The sequence below is a fragment of the Caretta caretta genome, chromosome 6, assembly GCF_965140235.1.
Source record: "Caretta caretta isolate rCarCar2 chromosome 6, rCarCar1.hap1, whole genome shotgun sequence".
In the NCBI taxonomy this organism is placed as follows: Eukaryota; Metazoa; Chordata; order Testudines; family Cheloniidae; genus Caretta; species Caretta caretta.
Window position 1 is genome coordinate 8,643,039 of NC_134211.1, and position 16,071 is coordinate 8,659,109.

The window sequence follows — 16,071 nt, forward strand, 5'->3', positions numbered from 1 at the left end:
ATCACACCAGGTCAGCCCAAACCCAGCTCCATCCCTCCCCCACCGCAAACCACAGCAGTGGGGAGGGGGTATGACCCCACACCCAGGAGCCAGGTATGGAGGCTTGCCTATGCCTTGCTGCCAGGGACACAGCTGCTCCATCCCCGCAGGCCAAGGATGGCTGTTGACAGGAGGCTTAGGCCAAGGCCCAGATGAATCCAGCTGGGTAAAAATGAGCCTGTCACCTCATAACCCGCAGTCAGCCCCCATCTCCTTCATGTAACAACACACAGCAGCTGGGTACCTAATGCAAAAGCATTTCTGATCCCAACCTCCTGGGATATCTCATCCCAATCCAGTGCCAGCACTCAAGGGACAATCACTTTGTTTGTACAGCACCAAGCACAATGAGACCGGGACTGTGACTAGGACTCCTAGGTGCTACAGTAAAGGAGTTGCCTTAACACTGGCCTCCTCCCATCTGCTTTCCCTTGCATGAAAACAGGAGTCTCTTCTGCTGCAGCTCCAACCCTCTTTGGGGCCCTGGTCCCCTAACAGATGGGGCACAGGCAGGGCAGATTCTGGCATGGCATTGGAGTGACTATGGCAGGCTCAGAGCTGCCAAATGAGCCTGAACAAGCAGTCAATTAGTGACAACAGTAGGGTTTAGGGTTAACAGCCTGGGCCAGTTAGGCCAGCAGCTCCAGGTGGATATATCATCTCCCACCCACAGGGCACTGAGGTTCAGGGTTTACCTCCCATCAGCTTCCTCCTACATCCGCTACCTCTCAGACCCCAGCTGAGGAGCTCACTGCAGCACAGCATCCCCTAATGGTGTGTAGGGATCAGCACTGACTGCAAAGGGAGAGTGCCCCCTATTGAGCTCCCCCCTGCAGCACAGTGGCCCCTAGTGCCAGGGAGAGCATGAATGAAGCAGATCAGACAACAGGATGGATGTTTTTGTTGAAAAGTTTAATAGAAATATAGATCTCAAAAAACTCCACACACATAAAACCAGCAAATATCCACTGACTGACCCAACAGGACCCAGCCCAGGAGACACCCCACACCCAGGGCTCCTGCCAGTGCCCCCAAGGCTGCAGTCACACTTCAGAGGGGAAAATGCCCTCCTCCTGATAAACACAGGGACCTGATGCCCTGGTGCCTTTTCCCACAAGCCCCCTCTCCTGCCCTATATCCCAGCCAGACTGGACAAAGGCCACTAGCCCCCCAGGCACTCCGTGGGAGGTGACCCTAAAATGGCTAATACTGCCCCCTCCCAAACAATCAGCCCCCTGGTACGTTCAGCCACCGCGGGGGGGGGGGGGGGGTTGGGGCGCTACACAGAGGCACTGGGACGATGGAAGCACCAGGAGGATTTGTGCGTAGGCAACTGAGTGCTGAGAACAGGAAGGTTCGTCACAACTGCTGGACATTCATCCCACCCCCACTCCACTCCTGGACCGGACCTGGAGCCTGTGAGGGGAGCAGTGGTGGAGGCAGCTTGGCAACTGGCTGCAGGACAGCTGCCTTGGTTCAGGCAGATCTGGGAGCAACCAAGAGCTGCCCCCAGGGGAGCAGCCAATTATGGGTGGAACTAGGGCTCAAGGGGGAGATGTCTCCTCCTGGGCAGCAAAGGATTCTGGGCAGAACTAGGACATCTCTGTCCCAGAGAGATCTCTGCTTGGACATGGGTCCAGGACCCCAGGGGAGCGGAGGATTCTGGGAGTACCCCTGAGGACATGATGGCTCTAGGAGGATCCAATAGCAGAACATTCTGGGTATAGCCCCAGGGGAGATGCTCCCTGGAAGAGCAGAGGCTTCTGGGAGGTAACTACTCTCCTTGGATACCAGAGGATTCTGGGAGCTCCCCCAGGCCAATGAGCAATACCAAGGACAGAGGGGCCATTCAGTCTCTGGTTCAATGCCCAGCATGGATCTGGACAGTGCACAGCGCCCCCTAGTCCCCATCAGCTTCAAACAGGGCGTCCAGCTCGGCTAGGCGCTGGTGCAGCAGTTCCTCCAGGTTGGGGTGTTGGGGTGGGGCCCGGCGCCCACCTGGCGCTCGCCCCGCCAGCCTCCCCCGGGGCCGGGCACGGCGCTGTTTGCGGGGCAGGCTGCTGTCCTGGAACTCCATGGTGCGCTTCAGCTTGCGCTGGCTGGTAAGCACCAGTGCCCCGTTCCGCTCCCGAGGCTCCTCGAAGATCGTCTCGAAGGTCCTACGGGGGAGGAGAGAGGGCTAGATGGGACCCAGGTGCTCGAGTCCACCAACCCACTCTGTATCCCGGCTGGAACGCCTATAGTACAAATGGAGCCCAGACACCTCGATCCTTACCTACTGTGTCCCCCACCTGGGACACCCTCAGCACAAGGGGCGGGGGGAACGGGGATCGGACTCCTGGGTCCTCCACTCAGGACCAAACACCTCCTGCTGCTTAGGGGGGCAGCAAGTTTGTGGGCTGGACACCTGGGTTCCCAGCAGCAAGAACCAACCCCGGCTGGATTTAACATCCTGCACCCCACCTCAACTCTGAAGCCAGGCTCTCCCCTTCCTGTGAGTTGGAGGAGGGGGGTGCCCCCCCTTGTAGCCACCCCCAACCCCTCACCCCCTCCAGCAGCAGCACCCTGGGCCCCCTCACCGCTTCTCGGTGGGAGTGCGGTAGTTCTTATTGGTGTAGATCTCCTCCAAACTGAACTCCTTCTTGTTCAACCTGTGATGGGGAGACCGGACTTAGCAACAACGCACGGGAATCCCTTGTCCGTGCCGAGACTCAGCAGCCTCGGGGGTGGGACGTGGAGGCTGGACAACCACCACACGACAGGAATGGAAGAGAATCCTGTGGCCAGCTGTAACTGCTGGGGAGATTCAGAGCTGGGGATAGAACCCAGGAGTCCTGAATCCCAACCACTCCCCTCCCCCAGAGCTCCCAATACCTGACTGGCCGGGGCAGGCCCATTGGCGTGAGGTTGGCTTGCTGTTTGGCTGGGGTCTTGCGGATGCGGAAGCGGGACACTTTCCCTGTGGTTTCTTCCTGGGAGCACTGCAGGGAATGGGGAGAGAAATAGGACAGGATCAGGAAAGATTCCCTGTTATGCACACAGTGAGTGGAGAGTGCCCCCTTCATCATTGTGCCCTGCTGAGCCCTGTCCCGCAGCAAAGTGCCCCCCACCAAGCCTCTGCTCCCCGCAGCACAGCGCTCCCCACTCCCCGCAGCACGGCACCCCCCACCACCGCACTCCTGGCATCACAGCGCCCCCTGCTGAGCCCCCCGCTCTCCACAGCACAGCGCCCCCAGCGGTGCACTTGGGACTCTGGGTCCAGCGCTGCCTCCCATTGCTCCACCTCACCTTGGCATCTGTGTGTGACAGCAGAATCCCACCCGTGGTGATGCCATGGCCCCTGTCCCCCTGCTCCGGGCACTGGGAGCCGTCCCTGCAAGGCAAGAAGACCATATGGACCAGGAACCTCACAGGGCCTTTTCTGGAGGACCAGGCAATGCCACGGCACTAGGAGCCCAGATGCTGGGGCAAGGCAGGATGGCAGTGGGATGGCCTAGGCCAAGGCAGGGTGGCAAGAGGGATGGGGCAGGGTTATCTGGGGCAGGGTGGGGTGGTGAGGTGGTGTTAGGGGCAGGAAGGGGATAGCAGGTGTGGCAGGCAGCAACAGGGTTACTGGGGACACGGCAGGGGGGCTCAGGGGGAAGAGTTCCCCGGGGCGAAGCAGGGGCTCAGGGGGCAGGGTTACCTGGGGCAAAGCAGGGCAGTGGCAGGCTCCTCATGGTGGGGTGGCCCCGGGCAGGAGGAATGGGCCTCGTCGCAGCGGGTCATACACACCACTGGGCTGAGCAGGTGGCGGGAGGCTGGGGAGGGGAAGGGGAAGACCTCCTTGCGCAGGCAGGGCAGGATGGGGGGCGAGGGGTGGCCCCGCAGCAACTCCCGCGACACCTCCAGGCTGCAGACCGTGTGACGGCGACGGCGCGGTGGGCAGGGGGCAGACGCTGGCAATGGGGACGGCATGGCCCAGGGGAAGTCAGGGCAGGAGTAGCTGCGACCCAGGCGGGGCTGGCTGGGGTCCTCAGGGCTCAGGCGCCACTGGCAGATGGGGGGTCTGCGGCTCACAATGCTGTCCCCATCCCCGTCATCTTTGGCCTCGCCAGGGCCCCTCCTCTCTGCTGGCTCCGAGATGGCAATTTTGACCTCGATGTTCACCCCCTGGCGTGAGCTGTGTGCCCCCTGCTGGCTCGGCCCGCTCCGACTCTGAGCTGGCTCCTCCTCGGGGCGGGGGAGCTCCGCCGGCTGCCCCCCACCTTCTCCCTCGTCCGGACAGGGAGACGGTGGGGGGCGCAGGCGCGGCTTGGCCGGGCTCAGGAAGATGTCAGCAAAGGTCTCCAGCTTGGATTTGACACTCTGGAAGAGCGGGGCGATGCCCCAGTGCCGCAAGTTGGGGACTGTGGCCCGGGGGCGCAGCAGCGAACAGATTGGGGGAGGCCAGGCGGAGGAGGAGGAAGGCAGGAGGTTGACAGATGGCTCAGCTTCTTGTGGGGCAGGATCTGCTGGGAGGAGGGCACAGGGGTCAGGAGAAGTCAAGGGAGGACCACATCCTGCGATGCACAGACAGCCCCCAACAGTGCCGAACCCACTAAACCCTGAGCAAGGTCCCAGAAAACCCCCAAAACAAACTCTTGCCTCCCCGGCCCTGTTTTCAGAACAAAGAAGAAATTTTGACTTCCCACAAAACAAGACTTGGGGAAAGCCACATTTTGAGCAAAAAGGTTTCATCCTGATAAGGATCTAAATGTTTTTGTACTGATTCAATCTCTTTAAAAACTTCTTTTTCTATAAAACAAACAAAAAAAATGGTTGCTAAACTCAAAATATCCAAAATAGAATTTTTTTTTAACTGAAATTTCATTTAAATTAATATTTCCTTCTCAAGAACATTTTCGGTTAAAAAACGTTTTAAGGAAAAGTTCAACCCCTGCTCCCCATGAAGCCCCACCCCCATGTCCAAGCTCCACCCCCAGCCCCGCCCCTGCATGAGTTGGAGCTCCGCCTACCTGGCTGTGGGCAGCGCTCCCACTGGTCTGAGGAAGAGGAAGATGCTGTCAGCTGATCAACCCTGTCAGGCAAGAGAGAGGAAGTGAAGCTCTGGGGCCAGCGCCCCCTAAAGGGCCCTGTGTCCCACCCCAGCTGGTTGGTAGGGAAGTGCACTTACGTGCTAGGAGGCAACAGCATCAGCAGATCTTCCTGCTGCAGGCTGGCATCCTGCGAATGAGAGGTAGCATCTGAGCTGGGGCACAGGATGGGGTCCAGCCCCCGTACCCAAGGCTGACAGGACAGTGACACCTGGTCAGGGCAGCTTCCTTCTTGGTTGTAAGCCCAATCCCTCCCTCCATTGACCCATCTGGGACAGCACCCACTGCTGAGATCCCCACCCACCCATCCCTGCCCCTCTGGCCTGGGTTCTGGCAGCCTCCCCCACCCCCAATCCCTCCCCCACCCTCCTCTCTGGGCTCTGGCAGTCCCCTCTAGCTTCCCAGCTGCTCACTGCTGCCATGGGGCACTCCTCCAGTGCCACAGTCAGGACGCGCTGCTGGGCCCTCTCCATGGGCGACGTCACCAGCTCCTTCCCCTGCTGGGAGATGGAGGGAGATGCCCCCGGCCCCCGGCTCTGCTGCGGTGCCCCCTGCCGCAGCAGCCATCGCTTGCCCTGCAGCCGCTCTGACTCAGACCCAGCCGTGCCCTGGGGCAGCCAGCACGATGCAGGGGCCTTATTCTCAGGCCTCTGGCAGACGGGAGACCTTTGCTCCTCAGGGGAGGGTCTGGAAGAATGAGACGGGGCCACGGACCCCAAAGCCCCGTCGCTCACTGGCACAATTTTCACCCCCCCGGATCTTCGGCCCCCCCCCAGAGACTCCCCTTCCCCCCCAGTCATCACACCACCAGCACCCCCTCCGAGATCCCACTCCCTGCACCCCTGCCATCAGCTCCACTGAGCCCCCTGGCACCTCATTCCCACCCCCACCCCCCGCAACTCTCAAAGCACCCCGCTCCCCTTTCCCAGCCTCCCACATGCTGCCATAGCTCCGCCGTCAGATCCTCCAGATCCAGCCCCTGCCCCAGAAGCCAGTGACCCCCTCCCCCGGCAGACACCCTGCTTAGTATTTGGAACGTGCCCTGACACATGATTCATCCCCGCTCACCTGTCCATGGTGGGCTCCTGCTGCCTAGGGGTCCAATCTGAACCAGGCGTAGGGCTCCCAGCTGGCAGCAAGGCTTTCCCAGGGAGGGGGTGTCCAGGGAGGGAGGGGGTGTCCAGATGAGCTGAGGAGGATGTGCCCCTTTGGGAGACCTGCTGGGCAAGAGACACCACGGGGTTAAACATGGATCCCACCCCCCCCACCCCCACTGACTCCCAGCTCCTGGCATCTCCTAACAACTCTCCTCAAGAGCCCAGCCTGGCCCCCTCCCATGTGTAATGGGGGCACAAATACCAAGCCGTCCTGCTCTGCCTCCCCCCCCCCACCACCCCCACAGCTCAGCACAGGAGTTTCTGGGCCATCTGGTGGCAAACCACAGCAGGGAGAGAAGGAGGTTACGTGGGGGAGAGGCTGGCTCGAGAAATCCATACCGGGGAGCAGCAAAGGATTCAGCAGGTTCAAGGGAGCAGGACAACAGGGCCTGGGAGGGCTCAGGGGAGGTTGGGGCGGGCCACCAGATCTCCAAGCAGGGCCCCCGCCGCAGTCCCAGACCACCCGTGCCCCCCCGCACTCACAGCCCCTCCATTGGTGGCAAGACACTCCTCCAGGGCAATGGCCAGTACCCTGTGCCGGGCTCTCTCCATGGGCGAGGCCACCAGCCACAGCTCCGCCCCCTGGCCCCACTGGGGCACCCCCTGCTGCAGCCGCTGCCGTCTGCCCTGCAGTCTCTCCGACTGGCGCCTTGCCTGAGGAGACCCGGCCCTGCCCCGGGGCAGCCAGCACAGCGGGGGAGCCTTCTCCTCAGGCCCCCGGGGGGCAGGGGAGCTCTGATTTTCAGTGGAGGGTCTGGAAGAGAGAGATGGGGTCACTCACAGGGGCCATGGACCCCCAAATCCCCCTGATTACTGGCATGATGTTTGCCCCAGGACCCAGAGACCCACAGCTCCCCCCCCCAAAAAAATCACTCACCCGGCCTAGTTGAGACCATTGCCTCTCATTGTCTCCCACCCACAGCATCCTGTCCTCCAGCATCCTCAGCCCCGAGTCTCCCCCCTCAAACACACCCAGGGGAAGAGGAAGGGCGCTGCCCCCAGTGAGTTCTGCCCAGGGTAGGATAGACAGGCCCTGACCCCAGAGGGGAGGCGGCTGGACAGAGGTGAACCCCCCCACACACCTGTACACAATGAGCCTCTGGCGTCGGATGTTCCGCTCCGAGGCAGACAGCCTGGTACAGCCCCCTGCCAGCGCCCCTCTGGCCACGGGGTGCTCCATGGCTGGCTTCAGCTGGGATGTAGGGGGCAGCCCCTGGGATCAGGGGTTCAGAGGTCGTCCCGGGACAGCCTCCTGCCTACTCATCCTCCAGCGTGGTCTCCTCTACCCAGGAAAGAGAATCCAGGGTTACAATGAGCACTGCAAGACCCCCGCCCTGACCCAGCTCCGGGGTGGAGGGCTGGCTGGCTCAGCTGGAGGGGAAATGGGACACAAGGTCTTTCCCCTCTAGGGGGCACCGGCTCTTGTGAAGAGCCCCCGAGGACTCAGCATGACACCCCTCCCCCACAACCTCCTGCATTCTAGGGTTGGCCACAGTAGCAGAGGGCTCAGCCATGGGGGATCAGACTGGGGGAGGGGGGTGTAGATGTGGTGGTGGGGGTGGGCTCTCCTCAGTGCCGGGGGGAGGGGCTGCAGAGGGGGCACATTCCCACGGTACAGAACTCAAGAGATCACAATGGACAAGCAGAGGGGAGCCGCTGGGAGAATAATTACAGGGCATTAGCGGGCAGGCAAAGCCATTGCTAGCAGTAACCAGAGAGCCCCTTGCGCAGCTCAGGTGTGACCTGACACCAGCTTGGGAGCAGAAGGGAAGCTCAGGAGGTGTGGGGGTTGGGAACGATCACCTAGAGATGGTTTCGCAGGCCACAAAGGACATGCACGGATCCTGGGCAGCGGGGACAGGCTAGAGGGGCCCTGATGGGGCATCTCTCTCTCTTTGTCCTGCCTCCCAGCACTGACCCTGCCTAACTCTGCCCCTAGGACTCCCCCACTGGACCTCCCCCGCTTCAGGTTCCTCCCTTCTCCCCCTAGATTCTCCCCACCAGCCCTCTCTATTTCCCCTCTCTCAGTCACAAAAGCTTATGCTCAAATAAATTGGTTAGTCTCTAAGGTGCCACAAGTCCTCCTTTTCTTTTTGCGAATACAGACTAACACAGCTGTTACTCTGAAATCTCCCACTCTGGTTACTCCCAAATCTCTCCCCCACTGGGTCCCTACCCCAAAATCCATCGCCTGGGCTCTAGGTCTCTCTCCTCCCCTTGGATCTCTCTCACCCGCGCCCCCCCCCCCCCCCGCCAACTACTCCCCCTTTCCCTCACCCACCTGCCTCTCCCACACTCTCTTTACTCTCAGCCCCTCCCCCAGGGCTCTCCCTATGTTCGGTCCCCTCCCACACTGCACCCCTCACTTGCCTCCACAAATTGCCCCCCCCCCGTAGGTGCTCCCTCTCACCATCTGCTCTCCCCCTGGGTCTTCCCCCCATGGCTCTCGTCGCTGGTCCCCCTAAACTGCCCTTCCACCAGGTCTTCCCCATTGGTCCCTTTCTCCCCAGCTGCACTCTAGCTTTCCCCCCTCAAATTCCTCCACCACTTCTATAATCCCAAATCCCCCAAACCACGCTTCCCCCAGGTCTCCCCCGCCATACTTCCCCTTACCCTGATCTCCCCCAATCCCGACCCCTGTTACCCTCCCTCACTGATCCCCCCCATCCTCAAAGGCCCTCATTGCTCTCTAACCCCCTGGATCTCCTTCCCCCCACTGCTCCCCCTCCAAGCTCCCCGCTTTGCCCCCCCTTCCCCTCCTCCCGGCTCCCTCCATTGACCCCCTTCCCCCACTGCTCCCCCTCCCAGCTCCCCCATTGTCCCCCCTCCCCCCATTACCCCCCTCCCGGCTCCCTCCATTGCCCCCCCTCCCCCCACTGCTCCCCCTCCCGGCTCCCTCCATTGCCCCCCCTCTCCCCACTGCTCCCCCTCCCGGCTCCCTCCATTGCCCCCCTCCCCCCACTGCTCCCTCCATTGCCCCGGCTCCCCGCATTGCCCCCCTCCCCCCACTGCTCCCCCTCCCGGCTCCCCCATTGCCCCCCTCCTCCCACTGCTCCCCCTCCCGGCTCCCTCCATTGCCCCCCCTCCCCCCACTGCTCCCCCTCCCGGCTCCCCCATTGCCCCCCCTCCCCCCACTGCTCCCCCTCCCGGCTCCCCCATTGCCCCCCTCCCCCCACTGCTCCCCCTCCCGGCTCCCTCCATTGCCCCCCCTCCCCCCACTGCTCCCCCATTGCCCCCCCTCCCCCCACTGCTCCCCCTCCCGGCTCCCTCCATTGCCCCCCTCCCCCCACTGCTCCCCCTCCCGGCTCCCCCATTGCCCCCCTCCCCCCACTGCTCCCCCTCCCGGCTCCCCCATTGCCCCCCTCCCCCCACTGCTCCCCCATTGCCCCCCTCCCCCCACTGCTCCCCCTCCCGGCTCCCTCCATTGCCCCCCCTCCCCCCACTGCTCCCCCTCCCGGCTCCCCCATTGCCCCCCTCCCTCCACTGCTCCCCCTCCCGGCTCCCCGCATTGCCCCCTCCCCGCACTGCTCCCCCTCCCGGCTCCCTCCATTGCCCCCCTCCCCCCACTGCTCCCCCTCCCGGCTCCCTCCATTGCCCCCCTCCCCCCACTGCTCCCCCTCCCGGCTCCCTCCATTGCCCCCCTCCCCCCACTGCTCCCCCTCCCGGCTCACCGGCTCTCGCTCGCTCCCGTTCGGTCTCCGGCTGCGGCTCAGCCTCCTCCCGCCCCGCCCCGTTTCTGTCGACGCTCCACAGCCCGACCCCCCGCGGCCAATGGCAGCGGGCCTTGCTCCCGTCCGCTCTCAGCCAATGGGCGCACGCCTTGCTGCCCGGGGGTCCCCGGAGCCTGAAGCCGTGGGGACCGCCATCTTGGCAAAGGGAGAGAAAGAAAGCCGTGTCACGGCTCAAGCTGAGCCGCCGCCATCTTGGGGTGGGGCAACAGTGTGTGGTGGCGGGGGGCGGGGGGCGGTCAAGGGGACATAGCGGTGCCGCCATGCGGTGCTGCCATCTTGGATTAGGGCATCGGAGGGAGTGAAGCAGTTTCAGGGCGAGGCCATCTTGGATGAGGGCCAGAAGCTGCGCATTTAAAGGGCCAGGCGACCCTGGGTGATGGGTAGGGTGACCAGATGTCCCGACTTTATAGGGACAGTCCCGATTTTGGAGTCTTTTTCTTATATAGGCTCCTATTACCCCCCACCCCCATCCCAATTTTTCACACTTGCTGTCTGGTCACCCTAGTGATGGGGGCTCCGGCCAGTCCCCATCCTGGGAGCGTGGGGCCCCCGTTCTTTGTTCCCCTTGGACCCATTTACACATCGCCAAATTAAAACACGTGCCGAACTTCCCACCCATGCAGCTCACTCTGATTCAGCCACCTGGCCTCTTCCCGCTTGACCACTTGCCTCCCCCCAGCGCGTGTCCTCTGCAGACTGTGCCAGGGGTTCCCTTATGTCTCCTTCCAACACGTTCCCATTCTGGGGCCCCGACTCGATCCCTGCAGGGCTCCCTGGAAAAACACCAGGCCAATGACAAGTCCCCTGTGCCATGTTCATTTGATGCCAAGCCAGATGGGGCCCTTGGTTTGCTCCAGCCTGGCAATGACTTTGTGTTTGTAAGGACCCCTTTTCACATAGGCACTAGTCCAGTGGTTTTCAAACTGCGGGTTGCGACCCAGCACCGGGTCGCAAAATGTAAGGCACTGGGTCACGGTGGCTCTGGTCAGCACCGCCAACCGGGCTGTTAAAAGTCCCGTGGGTGGTGCTGCCCGGCTAAGGCAGGCTAGTCCCTACCTGTTCTGATGCTGCGCTGTGCCCTGGAAGCAGCCAGCAGCAGGTCCGGCTCTGAGGCGGCATGGCCACGGTTCCCGGCCAATGGGAGCTAGGGGGTTGGGGGTGGTGCCTGCAGGCGAGAGCCGCGCAGAGCCGCTTGCGTGCCTCTGTCTAGGAGTCGGACTTGCTTCTGGCAGCTTCTGGGGCACAGTGCGGTCCACGGTGCCTGTCTTAGCTCCCCTACTGAGCTGCTGACTGGGATCCGCCCGAAGTCAGCCCATGCCCCAACCCCACACCCCTATTCCCTGCCCCAGCCCTGAGCCCCCCCCAAACCTGGAGCCCCTTCCTGCACCCCAAACCCATCATCCCCGGCCACACTCCAGAGCCTGCACCCCCAGCCCAGAGCCCTGACCCCCTCCTGCACCCCAACTCCCTGCCCCAGCCCAGAGCCCCCTCTCACATCCTGAACCCCTCATTCCTGGCCCCACCCCACAGTCCTCACCCCTGCACCCCAACCCTCTGCCCCAGCCCTGAGCCCCTCCCACACCCCAAACCCCTCATCCCCAGCTCTGTTGGGTCATGGGCATCAACAGTTTTGTTCAACTGCGTCGCCAGAAAAAAAGTTTGAAAACCACTGCACTAGTCTGACTATCACTGTGATGGGATATCTGTGCTGTTCCTAAGCCCCCACTGCCCGTGTGTAGGGGGGAATCCCTCTCCTACAGAGAGTACAGGCCATCTTCCCCCAGGCATCTCGTTACCCGAAAGGATCCCTGTGAACATTTTCCCTTTGCTTGGATCCCACATCACCCAGACTGAGAATAGGGCTGGGGTTAAAATCAGGGCACATTCTCTGTACAGAATTCTTTGGGGGAGATTTCACTAAGCGCCACCTTGCCTGTTTCCTTCCCATGAGCAGGATTCCCTGTCCCTGACCCAGCTATAATCTCCCAGATGGAGCGAAGGGAAGAGCCGAGCATCTCAGATCTCCAGGGCTCCAAGGAAAGGGAGATCCTGAGAGGATCCCACACAGATAAGGAAAGAGTGACACCATCTCAAAGACTGTCTGGGACTGAAAGGAAAAGCTGGGACCCCAGTAAGGCCACCAGGAGCCCCCCAGTTCTGTCTCATCTCGCTCAGTATCATTCCCAGCAGGTTCCTGTTCTCATGGCAGGCGTCACTCCTGGATCCCACCCCTGGCAGGAGCCCTCCCATCTCCCAGCCTTTCTCTGAGGCCTTTCCTGGGCTCTTGGGACAGACCCGGCCCTTCCTTTCCCCTCAGGGAAGGGTTTGGGGGGATTCGTTTCCTGCCCATCAAGTTTTCTGCTCAGTGACAAACCCCTTTGCTGCCCCCTCTCTCCCCAGCACAGGGAATGAGCCCTGGCTGGATTCTTTCTGCCTCCCAGCAGGTGCCAGGATGGAGGAGAATCACCAGCAGGAAGGGCCTGCAAGAGCAGAGCTGCATGGAATATCCCAGAGCCCTGAGCTAAAGATGCAAGCGAGTCAGGACAAGATGGACCCCAGGCCAGGGGAGGAAAATCTTGCTTAGAAGGAGAGAGAGAACATGAAGAGATGTTCAGAGAATAAATCTCGTGAAACACCAACACACCCACATGGGTGATCACCCTGACTGATGCCCCGACCTTGGGAAGGGCTTTGGCGGGAGTGTGATGCTGGCTCTGCACCACGTGGCTCTCACTGGGAAGAGATTCCAGGCATGTCCTGAGTGTGGGTGGTGGTCCAGGCAGCGATAATCCCCCTCCAAGCACCAAAGTGCCCATGCAGTGAGGAGACCCCATCAACATCCTGATTGCGGGAAGGGCTTTGGTGTCTGCTCCATCACTGCCAGACCCACCCCTACAAGTGTCCTGACTGTGGGAGGGGCTTCAGCTCCAGCTCCAGCCTGGCCACCCACTGGTCATCCCCGCCGGAGAGGAGCCCTACAAGGGCACCAAATAAGGGAGGAGCTTTGCTGAGAACTCCCATGCCCTGCAACACCAGCATACCCCCCTGAAGAGTGGCCCTCCTAGTGTGGCTGTGGTGACAAGGCTTCTGGTTGGCCTTGCATTTCACTCAACACTAGAGGACACAGCGGGTGCTGGAGCAGCACTACAAGTGTCCCGAGTGTGGGAAGGGCTTCAGGGAGAGTGATGGGCCAGTTGAGCATCAGTGCACCCACATCGGGGAGTGGCCATAAAGGTGTCTTTACTGCAGGAGGGGCTCCCTGCAGAGATCCAACCTCCAGGAACACAAGCGCACCCACCTCAGAGGCAGATGCCTCCTCTACCCTGACTGCAAGAGGAGCTTTGGCACCGGGACCACCCTGATCCAGCACCACCAGACCCACACAAGGGAGAGACCCTACCCATACCCCCAGTGCAGGAGGGACTTCCACCTGAGATACTCCTTCACTTTCCACTGGAGGATCCACACCAGGGAGAAACTGTCCTGATGCTCTGAGTGTGAGGAGGCCTTCAGCCTTAGCCCCCAGCTCACAAGGCACCAGAGGAACCACTGGGGAAAGGAACTGGGGGTGGGGCTGTGCCAGGCTGCAGGGATTGGAAAATCCCAGCACGGAGAATTCTACTTCAGCAGAACTCCCCTCACCACCTGCAGCTGACCAGGGACACAAGCCAAAGGCCATTGACATCAATGAAGTTGTTCAGCTGTTGATGTCAATGGAACATCCCTTACCATCTGCAGCTGACCAGGGGCATGGTGAGCCAAAGGCCATTGTTGGTCGCTGGTGTGAGCGGAGGTCTGGCCATTGACATCTGTGAAACTTCTCTCACCATCTTCTCTCACCATGCAGCTAACCAGGGGCACAAACCAAAGACTGGTAACATCAGTGGAGGCCTGGCCATTGACATCAGTGGAATTGGCTTCACCGACTGCAACTGACCAAAGGCATCTTCCAAGATTCTGAGGAAGGAGTGACCCAGACTCTGGGAGGCACCATTCCTTCCAGGGCTGGGGAATCAGGCCAGCAACCTGGTTCCATTTTAGCTTAATCCACTTCCAGAGCAAAAGGATCTAAACTGGTTTAAGCTAAACTAGATCAAGGCCCTCTTATACTGTACTAGAATGGAGCATTCGCCTGGGGAGTTATTGTGGAATAGCTATCCCCAGTCAATTTCCTCCTGTACGTGGCCATAACACAGTGCTAAGATATCATCCAGACCCCTCCTTAGGCTTCAGACCTTGAGCTCCAGTCCAGGCTGCAACTTCAAAGTGCTGTCTACACAATATTTCAAAGTACTAGCCCAAGCCCTGTTAACCTGAGTCTGTTGAACCAGGCTGGGAGGCTCACTGCGGCAGGCTTACATTGCCGTAATACAGATCACAATTAATAATAATAGTCTTCATCTTCCTTAATTTAGCAGGTGCTCCAGTGCCATTGTTTTCCCTGCACAAGAGTTTTAGAAAGCGTTGATTAGATGGAGCTAAAGTCACACCTTTCAATCCCAGACATGGCCAAAGATTAGAACCAGGGTCCGGGCATCTCTCAGATGTTGTTTGCCAAATATTGAAAATGACCATTTCTGGATCAATCTACTTCCCTCTTGTTTTGTCTGGTCCTTATCCAAACATCCCCTTTTGCCATGCAAAGTTTCCAACATGTTTCCAAAAGTGTGATGCTTCTGCATAAAAAGAACTAAATCTCTTAGACCTTGCCTTCATGGAAAAAGTTGTAAGTGGTATACTAGTAAAGGGGCACAGCCCACCCCCGTGCTTATGGGCATTATAGCTTAGGATCCTGCACCTGAATCTGAGAAACAACCACCTCTATTTCTATTATTAGCCAATATCATATACATTTTAGAAGGCTTTGTACGTATGCTAAGTTGCATAACCATGAATCAGACTCCCCAAATGCCACGCACTTATGCTAAGCTTTATTGTGGAAACTTCTTAACAGGTGAAATGTATGTCGGCTTGACAGAATCAGATTTTTATTTTTTTAATCATTTCCATGGATAATATTGATGGTGGTTTTAAAGCATTCCTCCCCTCCCCCCATTTTTATCAGTTTACAGTTGTGCAAAATTCTGTTTTAAGCATTTTTTTCTCCTTTTGTCAATTTAAATGTCCACAGTTGCAGGAAACTGGAGAGAGGGCAGACAATGGGGATGGGCAGACAATAATTATTTAACGACAGATGTTGAGATTCACAATGTTACAGCTTTATAACTAAAACACAAATTGCCAGGATCACATGTCATACTATACAAAGTAAATATCCTTGGATCGAACTTTTCTTTCTTAAGCAGTGTTTTTCTTCTTTTGCATATCTGTACATTTTGATGGTTATCCATGGAAATAGCTTTTCATCAGTTTGGGTGTGTACGGCTAAATCAACATTTACCAATAAAAATGTCATCCTTCCAAGCCTGACTGTATGTGACCTCTGTTGTCTGTGTATGCAGAACCTGTCAGAAGCAATAGCAAATATAAACAGAGTGCCAGGCATGGCTGGTTATCTTTTAGGGATAATTGGTGCAGGGGTCTTTAACTAGATACAAGCTAGAAATAATCGGAGCAGGTGGCCTTTGAACTTGAAAAATGGGTACAGAACTAGATAGGAAAAAGGGATGGAAGGTTTGTGTTGATACAGGGGAATTTGGGAAATGTTGTATCTGCTGTACACAAAAGGGTTATGAATATGGGCAGAAGTGAGCTCATGCTTTTGGGACAATTTAATGCAGTGATACTCAGACTGAGGCTCGCGACCACAAGTGGCTCTTTAATGTGTCTCCTGCGGCTTTTTGCAGCACAGGATACTAAAACACTCTGTGATTTCATTATTAATCAAGGAGGAAGCTTCTACTATGTTATTAACCAATTGTAGTTGATAAAATAATAATACTGGGTCAGTTATTTTGCGGTAAGAATTATATATACATATATACAGAGAGAGAATGAAACAATGAATTCAGACTCCTGTGGCTCTTTGGGGTAATGTTGATCGCGAATTTGGCTCCTGTTCAGGACTGAGTATCGCTGGTTTAACGGCTCTTCCCTGCAGGGGGGTAA

The 16,071-nt window shown here is 58.8% G+C and overlaps 1 protein-coding gene across 7 annotated transcripts; it reads right to left on the reverse strand.

Annotated features, from left to right (window-relative positions):
* Positions 1-932: 932 nt before the first annotated feature.
* Positions 933-10,187, reverse strand: PRR14 (proline rich 14). 7 transcript variants are annotated; one of them, XM_048854433.2, is made up of 12 exons: positions 9,943-10,186; positions 7,354-7,553; positions 6,926-7,025; positions 6,183-6,331; positions 5,528-5,801; positions 5,195-5,244; positions 5,037-5,098; positions 3,725-4,532; positions 3,328-3,412; positions 2,914-3,020; positions 2,619-2,690; positions 933-2,198 (listed from the first exon to the last, which is right to left on the reverse strand). In XM_048854433.2, exons 2-12 carry the CDS (start codon positions 7,449-7,451, stop codon positions 1,940-1,942), a joined length of 2,064 nt encoding a protein of 687 aa, XP_048710390.2. In that variant the 5' UTR covers positions 7,452-7,553; positions 9,943-10,186; the 3' UTR covers positions 933-1,939. The 7 variants fall into 7 exon arrangements, with proteins under 7 accessions (XP_048710390.2, XP_048710388.2, XP_048710383.2 ...); XM_048854431.2 differs by having other exon boundaries at positions 6,803-7,025; XM_048854426.2 differs by having other exon boundaries at positions 6,755-7,025.
* Between the last annotated feature and the right edge of the window lie 5,884 nt (positions 10,188-16,071).

Bases quoted from the DNA above. Each gene is read 5' to 3' on its own strand.
- PRR14 (XM_048854426.2), bottom strand. From the start codon at position 7,451: ATGGAGCACCCCGTGGCCAGAGGGGCGCTGGCAGGGGGCTGTACCAGG. The intron at 7,026-7,353 runs GTGTGTGGGGGG...TCTCTCTTCCAG, and splicing joins CAGAGGCTCATTGTGTACAG to ACCCTCCACTGAAAATCAGA. The intron at 6,332-6,754 runs GTGAGTGCGGGG...CTTGCCCAGCAG, and splicing joins TTGCCACCAATGGAGGGGCT to GTCTCCCAAAGGGGCACATC.